The sequence below is a fragment of the Protopterus annectens genome, chromosome 6.part0 (genome assembly GCF_019279795.1).
Source record: "Protopterus annectens isolate FY-2018-M chromosome 6.part0, PAN1.0, whole genome shotgun sequence".
Taxonomy (NCBI): Eukaryota; Metazoa; Chordata; order Ceratodontiformes; family Protopteridae; genus Protopterus; species Protopterus annectens.
The window spans coordinates 1,066,801,394-1,066,818,147 of NC_056737.1; the positions used below are offsets into that span (position 1 = coordinate 1,066,801,394).

The window sequence follows — 16,754 nt, forward strand, 5'->3', positions numbered from 1 at the left end:
CATAACTGTGGTGTTGTCTGTCTTTATCAATAGTTGCCCTGGAAGAATAAAGCATTTGAAGGCTGTCAGAGCTAACATTTCTTTTTGATTGATATGCAGGTGCATTTGCTTTGGGCTCCATTTGCCTTGAATGCACTGTCCTGCCATGTGAGCCCCCCATGCATAGTCTGGTGCGCCTGTTAGGGTTTGGGCGGCAGGGGGTTGAGTGAAAGGACGTCCTTTGCTGTGGTAGCAGGCCTCTGCCCACCAAAGGAACTCTGCCCTTAGGCAAGGAATGATAGGAACCATTGTTTCCAGATCCTGACAATGTTGACACCATAGACTTTTTAGGTACCACTGAAGTTTCCATATGCAGTCTTGCATATGAAATTAGTAGAATGCAAGAGGCCATGAACCCTAGGGCTTGCAGTATTTTTTCTTGCAGATAGCTGGGTTTTGGTGGCCAGTAGAATGAAGTAGTTTGTCAAATAAATTTGTTTTTCCTGGAGTGAGGAATGCCATCTGGGAAGTTGTGTTCAAGCTTGCTCCCAGGAATACAATCTGTTGGCTGGGTACCAGATGTCATTTCTTTTTGTTGATTGTGTACCCCGGTGAAGTTAGAAGTCTCTTTACAAATGTCAGGTGCTGGAGTAGCAATTCCTGACTGTCCACCTGAATCAGGCAATCGTCCAAGTATGGGTAAATTTGAAATTTTCACTGCCTGCAATATGCCATGGCTGGAGCTAGGCATTTTGTGAATACCCTGGGAGCAGTAGATAAGTCAAAGGGATGTGCAGAGAACTGATAGTGCATAGAACCTGCCCTGAAACGCAGATATTTCTTGCAAGATTCCCTTATGGGGATGTGCATATAAGCTTCTTTTAAGTCCAGGTTGGCTAGCCAGGAGTCCTTGGCTAGCATAGGAAGCAGCTGTTGGAGAGTAAGCATTTTGAACCTTGGAACCACCATGAAGGTGTTGAGAATAGACAGATCCAGGATAGAACGCCAAGATTTTTCTTTTCTGGGTACCAGAAACAGTCTGGAGTAAAAACCTTGTCCCCTTTGCTCTGCTGGGACAGGTTGAATAGCCTTGATACTGAGAAGAGAAAATACTTGCTTTTGGGCCTCTGCCCACTGGTTTGGGGGGGAGATCTGGCCATCCGCTTGGGGTTGGCAGTGAGTGGAAGTAGAATCTGTATCCCTGGGATACAATGTTCACGACCCATCTGTCCTGGGTGATGTACTCCCAGTTTTTTGCATGCAGGGTGAGTTTTCCTCCTAAATGTGCAAGTACTTGGGCAAGGCTTGGAAGAGTTAACGATAAGTCATTGTGAGATTCTACCAAAGGAAGGTGGCTTACTACTCTCTGTTTTGGGAGCACTCCATTGCTTAGATCTGTGCATACCCTGAGACTGTAATCTTGGTGGTCTGCTGCCCCTGGGCTTGGACTGAGAAGGTCTGTGAGGGACTGGAAAGGACCAGTTTTTTGAAGGCCAATACCAACTGAATCTAGGTGGCTGTACCTGTAGGAAATCATTAACAGTTTGCATAGATTTAGCTTTTTCCTTCATCTTTTTGAGGACTTCTGCTTTATTGCCAAACAGGCGTTCTTGGTTTAATGGTGCATCTAGTCATTTTGCTTTGACATGGTCTGGCAAGATTTGTTCCTTAAACCAAACATGCCTTCTAAAAACAGACCCAGTGACAGCAGCCTTGCAAGATGCCTCTAAGGCATCAAAACCATATTGCAAAGTAAGTTTTCCAACTTGGTTAGCACACTGCATTAACTCTTGTAAATCTTTATGTTCTGCACTATCAGGAATCAACAACATTTTCTGTTTAATTAGTTCCATGATATGTTGCTGATACTTTAACATGTGAAACTGGCAATTTAAAGCCCTGATGGCAAGAGTAGCAGAGGTATATACCTTCTTACCCCATCTGTCTAAAGCCCTACAGTCCCTGTCCGAAGGGGTAGGATTTTTGGCTGTTGTAGCCTTAATGCCTTTAGGTCCCTGGGAAATGGTCTCTGGATCCACAGTAGGATTCTTAAAGAGGAAATTGTGGGAGTTAGGTACTCTGTAATACCTGTCAGGTTTCCTGGGAGCTGGAGGCAAAGTATCAGGGGTAAGGCTGGATTCCAAGAAGACATCATCTACAATTTCCAGAACAGGAGTGATAGCTAGAGGCCTGTGTTGAGGCAAGCTTAAAAATTCCCGAGTCTCTTTTTGGACTGTGGGTTGTCCTGGCACTCCCAGTGGAAATGCTCTCTAAGGGTATGTAGGCTTTCACCAAAAGAAAAATCTTCTGGTGGGTAAGCAGAGGGAATGGAATCCTCTGCATCAGAATCCTCATAGGTAGATAAGGGTATGTCCTGGTAATCAGAAGGATCAGAGTCAACAGACTCATGATCTGAAGAATCAGAAGGAAAATCAGTTCTTGGTCTTTTTGAGGGGAAAGGCTGGCCTCCCCTAATTAAAGTTATAAGATCTTACGCCATTCTAAGCATTTGTTTCTGAGGCATGTGGGCCTGAGAATGCGCTTTGGTTGTCGGTTTCCTAGGCGTAGTGCGAACTCTGGGCCTGAGAATTTCGGTATTTTTGGTTTGAAACAAAATCATCAGTTTAATATGAAAATCGGAAGGCCTGAATACACCCTCAGAAGCCGGTGCCTGCACAGCGGCTCTGGACCCATCCAAGGTAGAGACATCCGCAGGTTTCATAGTCGAGGAAGAATCTCGCGGCATACCGGACTCCGGAATGGGTCTCAGTAGAGGCCTGCAAATCTGTAGAAGCGGGTAACAGGGGCTGTGAAAGCGCTTCACTGAGTACCGGCAGACTGGCGACTACCTTAATGGAAGCCTTGTCGGCAGTTTTGGACCTATGCGGTCTGTCTCCGTCTTTATCCTTATGTTTTTTTGGAAAATCGGTAGTCAGATGGCTTATCGAAGCCATTTTGGAATACGGAGAATGAGAGCAAAAGAATTTAGTGACAAAAATAGCCCGACAACAAATAGTTCAGGCGTAGAACAAGGCACAAAACCGACAGTGAGGAACATCATGGTCTGGGCCTAAATAGGTGACACAGTAAGAATGAAAATCTCTGTGAGGTATTTGCTTTCGACAGGCGAGACAATTATTAACTTTTTCTGACATTGGTTAGAGCAAGAAAAAAGGATCCCCAACTGGGTACTTATCTTTTAGAAGACTTCAGGTCTGAAACTTGAAAAACGAAAATTTCAGGAGGCGGCCAACCGGCACTTGTGAACTGCTTCTGCTTCGGACACTGCACGGCAAGAAAAGCTGATGTAACGGCATCGGCTGCATGTTTTACACCCCTGACGACCTGACGTCATGAAAGAAGCAACAGCATCCGACGCAGAAATCCATTTCCAAGACTCTGGTATTCAGACCGACTGAGGGCTACTTGCAGGCAGATAACCCAAATGTGATGACTGCAACAGTGAAACACAAAGAACATCTGTAAGTTACGATAGGGACAGCAAATTGGTTTATAGCTTGCATTTTGTTCCTAGATAAGTCTTTTAAAGTATTCCTTACTAAGTTGTATTCGCATTTGTTCATGTTTTATTGTTGATTCTATATCAATCCCCAAATATTTATACACTCCCTCTTGCTCAAGTTCTTTTATATCACATTCTTGTCCTAAACTGATGTTTTCTTGGTGCTGCAGTTTTCCTGCTTTAAAGGTTGCGTTTGCACATTTATCAAGACCAAATGACATTCTTATATCATCTGAAAAAGTTTTGACAACTTGCAGTTCCTCATCTGATGAGCTATGCGGTTTTAAATCATCGACAAAGAGAAGATGAGAAGTCTTTACACTTTGTTGTTTTCTAGGAGCCAAATTATAGCCATGGCCTAAACTGTTAAGTAGACAGCTTAATGGGTTAAGGGCAAGGCAGAACAGCAGAGGTGACACAGAGTCACCCTGGAATATCCCCCTTTGAATTTTTATCCCTGGGATAATAATTTGTCCTTTATCATGGCTTAATTGCAAAGCGGTCTACCACTGTTTCATGGTCACTTTAATGTAGTCAATGAGTGTATGGTGTATCTTGTACGTTTTTATGTACTCTTTTATCCATGAATGTGAGACACTATCAAATGCTTTTTTTGTAGTCAGCCCATGCCATACTTAGATTCTTCCCCTTTTTACAGTTCTCCACTGTGACTTTTATTTAGCAACAAATGATCCTTTGTTCCATATAACTTTGTTTTATTGCCCTTTTGTTCTACTGCCATAATTGAGTTTTCTTCTAAATGACTATAAACTCTGTCGGCATGTGAGTAGTGTTGCTGAAACTGAATTTATCCTCAAGTCTTGGTTAGTACCTTCACAAGGTGGACCCTGTTTTCTACAAAATCTCACCAAGACGACACTGATATATAGACTATACTTACATAGCATATATCATGAACAGAAGTAGGTTGAAAATTAAAAAAATATAGCTGGGTGCACAAGACCTAGGATAAAAAAGTGCCGAATCCTGGTAGGTGCACTGGTACCAGGACTGGAAAAAAATGACAGTGTAGAATCCTCAAAATATGGAAATATTCCTACAATGGGGCCAGGCCAGACCCAGGGGGAGGATGGCCCCCCATTGTAGACGGAAGTAGTAGTCTACAAAAATCACAAAAACCGACAGGCCAAAGAAGAGCCATAAAGACAATAAAGTGGACTATTGAGGATAAGAAAGAAATTATGTATCGTTACTATTATGCAAAAAGTCCAGAATTTCCGGACACAAGATATACAAATCAAGTAACAGAGAAATTAAAAGAAAGAAAAATACTTCCACAAGACAACTGTCAGAAGTTTCAAATAAAAACTTGTAGTCATTAATAAAACAGATTTGTGAAGAACAGTATATAGATCAAGAAACTTTGATCTGTTTGGAAAAAGAAGCATCTGAGGAAGTGCAAAAATATAAACAACAAAATCTAGAGATTTTTGAAAAGTATAAAAAAGAAATATGGACATGGGAAAGAAAGAGAGATTTGATACAGTGCAATATTTATGTAAAGGAGAAAGCCAAATTAATCAATATAAATAGGGCAGTCCCAAAGGTATTCGAAGAGAAACACAGACAAAGGCATCCAGACATGGAAAATTTCACAATTAAAAAAAATATAACACAAACAGGGAACATAGAAAAGAAGATTAGTAAAGTAGAAGTTAGAAAAAAATAGAAGCTAAAGTTATGGAGTGCCTGCGAAGTGAAGAAGGTCTAACACAGGTTACATCACAGCATGATAGAACGAGTCCCCAAAGTAAGGAGAAGCAGGAAGATCAGGAGACATCTGAAGAAGAAATATGGACATGGGAAAGGAAAAGAGATTTAATATGATGCAAAATTTATGTAAAGGTGAAAGCAAAATTAAATAATACAAAAAGAGAAGCACCAAAGATACTTGAAGAGAAATACAGGCAAAGGAATTTGGACATGAAAACTTTACAATACAAAAAATAAGAAGACAAATAGGAAAAGTAGAAACGGAGGTTACTAATAGAGAAGTTAAAGAAATAGAGACTGAGATTATGGAGTACCTGCAAAGTAAAGGATACAGTGTAGAAAATCTAATTCAGAAAGCACCACAACAGGATAGAGCAATGGATATCCAAATTAAGGGGAAAACAGTGGAACGGGAAGCAATTGGTCAGGTGCCATATGAAGATATTTTTGAGCATTCCACAGGAAACCAGGATAAATGCTCATGTGAAGTTGGACAGCAAGGGAAGGAACAGGAAACTGTGGCAACTCTGACACAGTTAATGTTGAGGAGTGATAGGCCAATGAGTTCCAATATGACACAGCAATGGGTGGCACGGGACAAAATTGAAGAAAATGTGCCACAGGAAGATGCTATAGAACCTTCTATAGAATGGCCACAGAAAATGGAAAACAAGGGAGGTGCCCTCAGATTGGAAGAAAATGAGCTAAGAGAAGAGTTGCTTGATTTAATAGACATACACAGATATATCAAGATCAATGAGAGAAATAGACTGCAGACGGTTAATAAAAACCAAAAAAGTCAGAAGTCTGATTAAACAAATGAACACGGTAATTAGGACTGTTCATAGAGATCCATACAATATAACAGAAATAAACAGGATATATTACTGTGCAGCTAAATTAATAACTGATAAAGTTCAACCACAAGAACACAGGGTAGTGAGGGAAAGGAAGGGGAGAAATTGAACACCATCATGGAAATATCGAATAGAGAAAATTATAAAGCAGTTAAGACAAGAAGTGTCACTGTTAGAAGATTATAGAAGAGGGAACAGATCAACGAAATACTAAGAAAAATAAATGTGATAAAAAGCAATGTGACGGGCCGGGATCTATCTTGCACAATCGCAAATAACAAACTAAATATTTCAGCACAGACAGAAAAACTTAGAAGATAAGAAGATAAATATAAAGTACAAAATAAGAAATTTATTGATGAACCTTTATAGAGAATTGGGAAACAAGGTAAAAGGAATTGAAAGACCACCAAAAAAAGAAGAAATAGATAATTTTGGAGATGCGTCTATGAAGATCCTGTGGAACATAATAAAGATGCTAAATGGATAAAAGAAGTAAAAGAAAGAATAAGAAGTTTAAAGGTACAGGATATGAAATGGGATGAAGTAACAGCCAGAGTGATTGAAACAAAGTTAAGAAAAGCCTCAAATTGGAAAACCCCAGTACCTGACTTCTGGTTAAAAGTATTAACATCTTTGCATGACGATTTAGCCATGAGTAAGAACTATTTATATGCGCACCTTGAACAGGCACCAACCTGGCTAACAACATGAAAAGCAATGCTCCTACTTGAGTGACCCCGCAAGCTACCCTAAAAATTATAGACCAATAACTCCTCCTATAGAGACTTCTGCATGTTTTATATATGCAGGCTAAAGGGTAACCTAAACTGCTCTTTCAGGCATGAATTATAGTCTTCCTTACATACGATTAGCTCAGTGACTGTCAATATTCTCAGCACACAATGGGCAGTGATTGCTGATTCCTCCTCATGGGGTAAGTGCTTTGCTCCTTTGCAAGTTGGGAATATTAGTTAAGAATTTTGTTGCATATGCATGAACCCCCAACAATTTGTTGTCCGCAAATATACTGAACATTGACTACAGTTGTCATCTGCGTGACAGAAACATGAACTGTATTATTTCCTGACTATAGCAAAATTACAGATTTTTTTTTTATACACTTGGACACAGATGATGACTGTGCATACGTGGACAACAGATTATGACTATGTATCAGCAGGAAGCAAAAGTAACCATTTTTACTGGGCACATAAACGTTCCTCTGCGTGCAGGAAAAGATTTACAAATGTATTGCACTGATTTGAAATTTCCTGATAAAAAAGCTGCTACTTCTTACTTTTGTGTATGTGCTGCAAAAAACACTAAAACTTTGCAATATGTATGAAAAAATTATCTATTTTTTTTCTTCTATACATACACTTGGTTCTGCTGACTGATTCACTCTGCAAGAAATATGGTTACACACCACTTATAGAAGCCAGAAATAAAACATTAAATTTAATTTTCAAAGAACCAAGCAACTAGTGATTTACTGCACGTAAAGGACATATTGTTAACCTGTTTTCTATGGATACAGCAAGAATGGAATTTGGATATGGGTATATGAGTACCCTGTACATGAAAAACTAAATTGCAATTAACAAGAAAGTACAGTTGTGTACACTTACCATAAATGTAGATGTTCGAGTGTATTCACTGTTGCAGTCATTACATTTGGGTTATCTGCCTGCAGGTAGCCTTCAGCTGGCCTGAATATCAAAGTCTTGGATTCCTGCATCAGATGCTGTTTCTTCTTCTATGACATCAGGTCGTCAGGGGTATAAAACATGCAGCCGACGCCATTACATCAGTTTTTCTTGCCCCAGATATCAGGTGCCCCCATAATGGAAAGCAATTATATGTTAGGTCACACCGCCAACAAAAAACAAATACCAGAAAGCTGAAATACACTAAACAAGAAGAAAAGTATAGCCAAGAGAAGTCAGGGGGCTGGAGAGAGGGTAACCAGGACTGCAACAGTGAATACACTCTAACATCTGCATTTATGGTAAGTGTACACAACTGTACTATGTTCTTCGTGTTTCACTGTTGCATTCATTACATTTGGGTTGATTCCCAAAGCTAAGGAAGGGAGGAGGAAGTTAGACAGCATTAGGACCAGCTACTAAGTCCTGCAAAACTGTAGTGGCAAATCCAGCTCTGGATTTAGAAAAGATAGGCAAGTGGTAATGCTTGATGAAGGTATGTACAGAGCTCCAGGTAGCAGCTTCTAGGATGTCCCTGGTAGGGACACCTCTGAGGAAGGCTGTAGAGGTAGATGCAGCCCTGGTGGAATGTGATCTTATCCTCTGTGGGGTAGGTTTTCCATGGTGCTTATAGCAGAAATGAATGCAATGGGCTATCCACTTAGAAATGGTTTGCTTTGAAATGGCCTTCCCCTATGCCCATGCAGCAAAGCCCACTAGCAGCTGTTCAGATTTTCTGAGAGGCTTAGTCCTGTTCAAATAAAATCTAAGTTGCCTGTGCACATCCAAAGAGTGCAGTATTCGTTCTCCTTTGTTTTGTGGATTTGGGGAAAAAGTAGGCAAATGAATGGACTGATTAAGGGCCACACTAGATACCACCTTGGGCATAAAGGAAGGATTGGTCTTGAGGGACACCCTGTCTGCATGGAAGATGATGAATGGCTCCACTGCCATGAGGGCCTGTAATTCAGCCACTCTTCTTGCTGAAGTGATGGCTAGAAGGAAGGCTGTTTTCCAAGAAAGGAATTTCAAATCTGCAGTTGCAGCTGGCTCAAAAGGAGGTAGAGTGAGCTTTTCCAATACAAAGTTAAGGTCCCGGACTGGAGTAGGGGCTCTCCTGGGTGGTCTTAGATTTTTGGCCCCTCTGAGGAATTGCTTTAGCAGGGGGTGAGAGAAGAGGGGTGGGTTCAGTATTATAATGAGCTGAAATGGCAGGAGACATGAATTTTAATTGACGAGAAGGAAAGGCCCTTGTGGAGCATCTCTGTTAAGTACTGAAGAATATGAGGTAAGCTGGGCACCATTGTGTCCATCCCCTGAGTCTGGCTCCAAGAACAGTATCTTTTCCTCTTTTCAGCATAGGATTTTCTAGTACTAGGCCTCCTTGCCTCCAGAATGACATCTAGCACCTGCTTACTGAGGGATGTTATTGGAGAGCTCAAGGAATTAACCAGGCTGCAAGGTTCAGGGTTTGAAGTTGAGGGTGCAGAATCTGGCCCTCTTGCTGGGACAATAGAGAAGGGGTCTGAGGCAGGTGCCATGGTTCCAGCTGTGACATACTGCGCAAGAGGGGATACCAGTGTTGGCGTGGCCAGTCTGGTGCAATCAGTATTGTCCTTGGTTTGTCCTGTTTGATCTTTAGCAGAACTTTTGAGATGAGAGGCAGAGGGGGAAAGGCATAAACTGAGAGGCTTTCCCAGGTGAAGGACAGGGCATCCACTTTCCAAGCTTGACTGTGGGAAGTCCTTGTGCAGAATTTGTCCAATTGGTAGTTCTCAGGGGAGGCAAACAGGTCTATCTCTGGATTCCCCCATTTGTTTCTCAAAAGATTGAATATCTTTGGTTCCAGTTTCCACTCATATGGGTCCATGAGATTTCTGCTTAGGTCATCTGCCAGTGAACTTAGCTTGCCTAGCAGGAATTGAGCTTGTAGGTGCACTTGGTAGCTCAAAGCTGTGTTCCACAGAGCCATGGCTAGTCTGCAGAGAGGGTACGAGTGGGTTCCCCCCTGCTTATGTACCACATAACAGTGGTGTTGTCTGCTTTACCAATAATTGTCCTGGAAGAATGTGGTCCTTGAAGGCTGTCAGGGAATTCTGTACAGCTAACATTTTTTTTTGATTGATGTGCAGGTGCATCTGACTCTGGTTCCATTTGCCCTGGAATGTACTGCCCTGCTAAGTGAGCCCCCCATGCATAGTCTGATGCATCTGTTGTTAGGGTTTGGGCGGTAGGGGGTAGAGTGAATGGCAGTCCCATGTTGTGGCAGCAGGCCTTTGCCCACCAAAGGAACTCTGTCTTTATACAAGGAATGATAGAAATCATTGATTCCAGGTCCTGAGAATGTTGACACCATAGGCTTTTTAGATACCATTGTAGTTTCCTCATATGCAGTCTTGAATATGGAATTAGTAGAATGCAAGAGGCCATAAACCCCAGGACTTTCTGGATTTTCCTTGCAGATAGCTGGGTCTTTGTGGCCAGTAGTTTGAAGTAGGCTGTCAAATAAACTTGTTTCTCTGGCGTGAGGTAAGCCATTTGGGAAGTTGTGTTCAAGCTTGCTCCCATGAATACAACTTGTTGGCAGGGTACTAGATGAGATTTATTTTCGTTTATGGTGTACCCCAGTGAGGTCAGAAGTTTCTTTACAAATGCCAGATGATTTAGTAGCATGTCCTGGCTTTCTGCCTGAATTAGACAATTGTCCAGGTATGGGTATAGATGAATATTTCTTTGCCTGCAAAATGCAATGACTGGAGTTAGGCACTCTGTGAATATCCTGGGTGCAGTAGATAAGCCAAAGAGAAGTGCAGAGAACTGATAGTGCATGCAGCCTGCTCTGAAGCGTAGGTATTTCCTGCAAGATTCCCTTTTTAGAATGTGCAGGTAAGCTTCCTTTAAGTCTAAGGTTGCCAACCAGGCATCTTTGCCTAGCATAGGAAGCAGCTGTTGAAGTGTTAGCATTTGAATTTTGGGATTACCAAAAAGGTGTTTAGAATAGAGAGGTCCAGGATAGGATTCCAGGAGCTGTCTTTTCTGGGTACCAGGAAAAGTCTTGAGTAAAAACCTTGTCCCATTTCTTCTGCTGGGAAAGGTTGAATAGCCCTGATACTTAGAAGAGAGAGAACCTGCTGTTGAGCCTCTGCCCACTGACTTGGGGGTAGATCTGGCCAACCGTTTGAGTTGGTAAGGTGTGGAAGTGGAATCTGTATCCTTGGAAAACTATATTTAAAACCCATTTGTCCTGGGTAATGAGTTCCCAGTTTTTTGCATGCAGGGCGACCTTTCCCCCTAAGGGAGCAGGCAGTTGAGCAGGGCTTGGAAGGTTTAAGGTTAAGTCATTGTGACATTTTTCCATAGGAGGTGTCTTACTACTTCCAGCTTTGGAAGTGGGAGCTCCCCACTGCCTAGGCCTGTGAGTACCTTGAGACTGTAGCCTAGGTGGTCTGCTGTTCCTGGGTTTGGACTGAGAAGAAGAAACAGGAAAAGACCAATTCTTAGAAGGCCAATGCCTGCTAAATCTGGGAGGTTGAACTTGCAGGAAATCTTTAACAGTTTGCATAGATTTAGCTTTTTCCTCCATCTTTTTAAGGACTTCTTCTGCTTTGCTGCCAAACACACAGTCTTGGTTTAAGGGAGCATCCAGTAATTTAGCTTTAACATGATCTGGCAAATTCTGCTCCTTAACCAAACATGCCTTCTAAGCACAGACCCAGTAACAGCAGCCCTGCAAGATGCTTCTAAAGAGTCAAAACCAAATTGCAAAGTATGTTTACCAACTTGTTCAGCAGAATGCATTAAATCTGTAATTCTTTATTTTCAGCACAGTCAGGAATCAAAACCATTTTCTGTTTAAGTAGTCCCATAATATGCTGCTGATACTTTAACATATGAAACTGGCAGTTTAAGGCCCTAATGGCCAAAGTAGCAGAAGTGTATACCTTCTTACCCCATCTGTCCTAAGGCCCTGGAATCTCTATCAGAGGGGGTAGGGGTTTTGGCAGTAGTAGCCTTAATGCCTTTAGGTCCTTGGGAAATGGTGTCTGGGTCCACAGTAGGATTCTTGAAGAGGAACTTGTGAGAGTCAGGTACTCTGTAATATCTGTCAGTCTTCCCGGGAGCTGGAGGTAAAGTGTCTGGGGCCAGGCTAGATTCCAAGAAGGCATCATCTACAATGTCCAGGACCGGAGGGATAGCTAAAGGCCTGTGTTGAGGGAGGAGTAAGAATTCCCTAAGCCTCTTTTTGGAGTCAAAGTAATCCTGGCTTTCCCAACCGAAATGCTCCCTAAGAGTGTGCAAGGTTTCATCAAAAGAAAAATCTTCTGGAAGGGAAGCAGAGGGAATGGAATCCTCTGCATCAGAATCCTCATGGGTAGATAAGGGCAAATCCTGGTAATCAGAAGAAACAAAAATTTCAAAATTCCTGACCAGAGGAATCAGAAAGAAAATCAGTTCTAGGTCTCTAAGAGGGTGAAGGCTGACTTCCCCTAATTAAAGCAATAAGGTCTTCAGCCATTCTTATAATTTGTTTTTTAGGCATATGGGCCTGACCATGCAGTTTGGACGTCAGTTTTCTAGGCATGGGTCGAGTTTTAGGCCTTGAAGAAGAAGATGGCATCAGTTTGAAATGCAAGTCAGTAGGCCTGAATACACCCTCAGAAGCCGGTGCCTGCACAGCAGTTCCAGACCCATCCAAGGTAGAGACATCTGCAGGTTCCATAGTCGAAGAAGCATCACGCGGCATACCGGACTCCGAATGGGTCTCAGTAGAAGCCTGCGAATCTGAAGTAATGGGTATCAGGGGCTGCAAAAGCACCTCAATGAGTAGCAGTAAACTGGCGACTAGCTTAAAGGAAGCATCGTCAGCAGCTTTGGACCTATGCGGTCTGTCTCTGTCTTTATCTTTATGTTTTTTTGGAATGTCGGTAGTCGGATGGCTTACCGAAGCCATTTCTGGATAGTTATACCGAGTACCAAAATAATTTGCTGCAAAAAGGAACTGACGACGAGTAGTCCACGGGTTGAATAAGGCACAAAACCGACAGCGAGGGACATTGTGGTCTGGGCCTAAGCAAGGAATGCAGTACAAATGAAAATCTTTATGAGATATTTGCTTTCCACAGGTAATACAATTGTTAACTTTTACTGACATCGGTTAAGAGCAAGAAAAAGGATCCCCAACGGGCTACTTAGCTTTTTTGAAGACTTCGGTTCTGAAACTCGAAAACGAAAATTTCTGGAGTCGGCCAACTGGCACTTGCGAACTGCTTCTGCTTCGGGCACCGCGCGGCAAGAAAGACTGATGTAATGGCGTCGGCTGCATGTTTTATACCGTTGACGACCTGACATCATGGAAGAAGAGACTGCATCTGACGCAGGAATCCAAGACTTTGATATTCAGGCCGCTGAAGGCTACCTGCAGGCAGATAACCCAAATGTAATGACTACACCAGTGAAACACAAAAAACATCAACAAATACTCTATGATATGGCACACAAAGTAAAACTTGCCAGTATGTGTGTGTGTGTGTGTCTGTGAGTGTAAGTGTGCACACATGCCCCTGCACCACCTTACTAATCCTAACCCCAACGCTACACGTGAACTTAAGAAAAACTCTGACATAAACCACATGCATCATTAGACATGCACCATTCTATATCAGTCCCTTTACCTAAATCTCACTCTAAACCTAACCCACAAATACCAGTGCACAAACTCCAACCTGTAATGACAAGACTTTATCTTACGAACCTTTCCCACATGCAGCCCACCTAAAAAAATTTGATAATTCCAATGTTAGATGGAAAGTGCATTTATCAAAAAGCACTCCTGACAAACTTCCCAACAAAACATTCACTAGTAGAAGTGCATGTTCGATCACATAAAGGTAACCCACAGACATATATGGATATACCACACACACATACATACACACACAGACAGCGCTATAGGGAGAGATATGTGCATGTGTGTGTGCATGTTTACACACACATTTAAAATTACTCAAACACTCTAAAATGATGTATGTTAAGCAATTAATTACGTAACAAGAAAACAAAAAAAAAACAATATTCCAAAATATGAAACTGTACAACTCTTAGCTAGTCTGTGCACTCAAACTACTTTCAACCATCAGATAACACTTCGACAATTTTGAGTTAAAAACACTACATGGCATTTATACAGATATTTTTCCTGAGTTATTTTTGACCCTCTGCTTGTCGACCACCAAGCCTTACTCTACTCGACTTGTGCTTATTCATTGCTAAGTAGTAGGGGACTCCAGAACCATGGGGTTGATAGCCATCCAGACAGGCTATCATTCAGATTTCCATGAGGCTGTGCCCTTCACTGGCATCAAAACTGTGAAAGGGCCATAATGGTCCTTGCCACACCCCTGGATGGACAAAAGAGCAAACCACATCAGTGTGAAGGCTCAGAATGCCTTCCTTGTGTGGACACATGCTTCTGTGCACCTTCCTTCTGTGGACACATGCTTCTGTGCACCTTCCTTCTGTGGACACATGCTTCTGTGCACCTTCCTTGTGTGGACACATGCTTCTTTGCACCTTCCTTCTGTGGACACATGCTTCTGTGCACCTTCCTTGTGTGGACACATGCTTCTGTGCACTTGTAACTTGGAGTGGCTTGGATAGCCGAATATCTGAATATAAAAAGCATCTGGTGTGGTTCTAAGTGCCCTGGTTTTGTCCTTGATGGACTGCTTGAGGGTGGGATTGTCTCTTGAATAGCTTATATTACAGTATGATAAGCTACACTGCAGTGGAGTTACTGAGAGAGCCATGTGGCTCCAATTATAGCAATGGTTGTTGTAAACATGCAGTTGGTGGTACTTGGGAGAGATCGCTCTTACTGGGGGACTGAGATCTTGAAATGGGCAGCTGTTTAAAAATACTATGGAAAAACCAATAAAAGAACTGACTGACCTGTTATTGGGTGTGGATGCTAAGGGTATTTTTCCGGAATAACAGTAACACAGCAGTCTGCTCTGTGGGATCATCCTATAATATTAGACACCTGTTTCAAAACAAGATCTAAGCTTTATATATTTAATGTGTAACTAGCCTCCATTATCTCTGCCATAATGAACATTGGAAAGTACAGTAATGATGTACTGTTTTAGTGAGAAGCTGCAAGCAGGGTGCTAGTACCCTAAAGGTACCAAATTTTGAATCAGATCACTGGTCTTATTTGAACATGAGTGTACACTACTGCCAAGTGTAGCTCTTCTGGGATCAAGTAAAAATGACATTTCAGCCAACTCCAGTGACCCCTTATCCATTTATATTTTCAGCTTTAGCACAGTAACAGTCTTTCCGAGACCAGCACACCCCATGTGAGGCACTTGGCTATCCAGGCTTTTTGGCCACCCACAGTACTCACAACAAAAGGAATCACACCTGGACAATTTATTCACATTAAACATGACCTGAAAGAGGCATACAGATCACACTACTCTAGGTACTCCCTCCCACCTGCTACAATCTTCCAGTTATCACTTTCAAATTTTAGTACCAAAAAATCTTAAGCCCAGCCCACTCCTGGATTGAAAAGCTCCAGTTTAAAGCTTCCCCCACTGGGCAAAGGGATAAAGCATTTACCATCCATACTGGTTCTCTTTCTTTACCTTAGCCCAGTTGACTGGCTAAATATACCAATTGGAGAAGGACTGATATTCACTGATTAATTATTGATGTGGTACATTTACAACTATGCACTCAAGAGTTTTCAGGAATAATCACTTCTCTTCAGAACATGTACTGAACAGTACATAAAATCTGTAGAGTTTCAGTGGACAAGCTAGCTAATAAAGTTCTATAGTTTCACTACATTTAGTCACGTTATTTCTTATAAACTATTTAAGTATGTGTGTGTGTGTGTGTGTGTGTGTGTGTGTGTGTGTGTGTGTGTGTGAGAGAGAGAGAGAGATACAGACACAGCAGTAATTTTAATTTTCTCTGCATGCATCAATAAATCTATAAATCCATTACTTACCGTACTGCAACAGCCATGCTTTCAATAGGATTTATTGGCAGTGGTCTGACTCCTGTAAACACCTCTCGACTTAGCATGCGGGCTCCATTATGTATTACTCCCTGGGGAACTAGAAAGAAAAAAAAACATTAGAAGAGGGATATGTCAAGAAACTGACCAAAAAGGTGTAGGTTTACAAAATATATTTAAACAGTACATTAATACGTACAGTACTCTTCAAATTCGTGGGGCTAAGGGTATGTACAGAAACTGTCCTGATTAGACTTGTAGGTTCACAGGTTCATAGGTGTTTACTAGGCTAACAACCAGAAGGGCCTTTTTAAGCCTAGCCATGCAACCCAAATCTCTGACAATTTCTGACACTCTTGATAAGTGTAAGTAGGGGCTTGGAAAATGAAACATTTACAAGGAGGGGCCTGGGAGATTAACCATTTGCAGGTTGTTTGTGTCCACTAGGGGCATAGGTGCCAAACCAGGGATGATTTTCCTGTTCTCCAGCCAATTGTCCAAGTTACACTTGAATTGAGTTAGGGAGGAACTCTACTGCACATGGATGGAGAGCCTGTTCTAGAGGTGGGGTAGTCTCTGGGATGCATACTTGTCTCTCCAGTAGGTCCTATTTATATCACAGGCAAGAAGTCTTTAGAATGGGTAATTCTGGTGCTGTTTGTTTTGTGGAAATGCTTGAGGTCCATCAGAGTGGGGTCTGACAATGTCATGTAGGCCAAGCATAGATCTCCCATCAAAAGCTTGTAGGAGACAGAATACAGGGAGAGGGCATTGAGGTGGTCTTGCATAGGACATTTTACTTACACCCTATATTCTTTTAGTAAGGAATCTCGATGGAGGTTCCAATTGTTGGATATGCTTGGCTAGGTATATACCAAAAGGGGCACTGTACTTAATGATAGGTCTGATGAATGCTGAATACAGTG

At 41.9% G+C, this 16,754-nt stretch overlaps 1 protein-coding gene across 4 annotated transcripts in view; it reads right to left on the reverse strand.

Moving 5' to 3' along the window:
• FOXN3 (forkhead box N3) overlaps positions 1-16,754 on the reverse strand; it is a 1,826,558-nt gene that overhangs the window by 125,942 nt on the left and 1,683,862 nt on the right. For all 4 annotated transcript variants that reach the window (XM_044074690.1, XM_044074691.1, XM_044074689.1 and 1 more), the window contains one exon: positions 15,820-15,928. In XM_044074690.1, the coding sequence (XP_043930625.1) occupies positions 15,820-15,928 (109 nt within the window). The remainder of the gene's footprint in view (positions 1-15,819; positions 15,929-16,754) is intronic.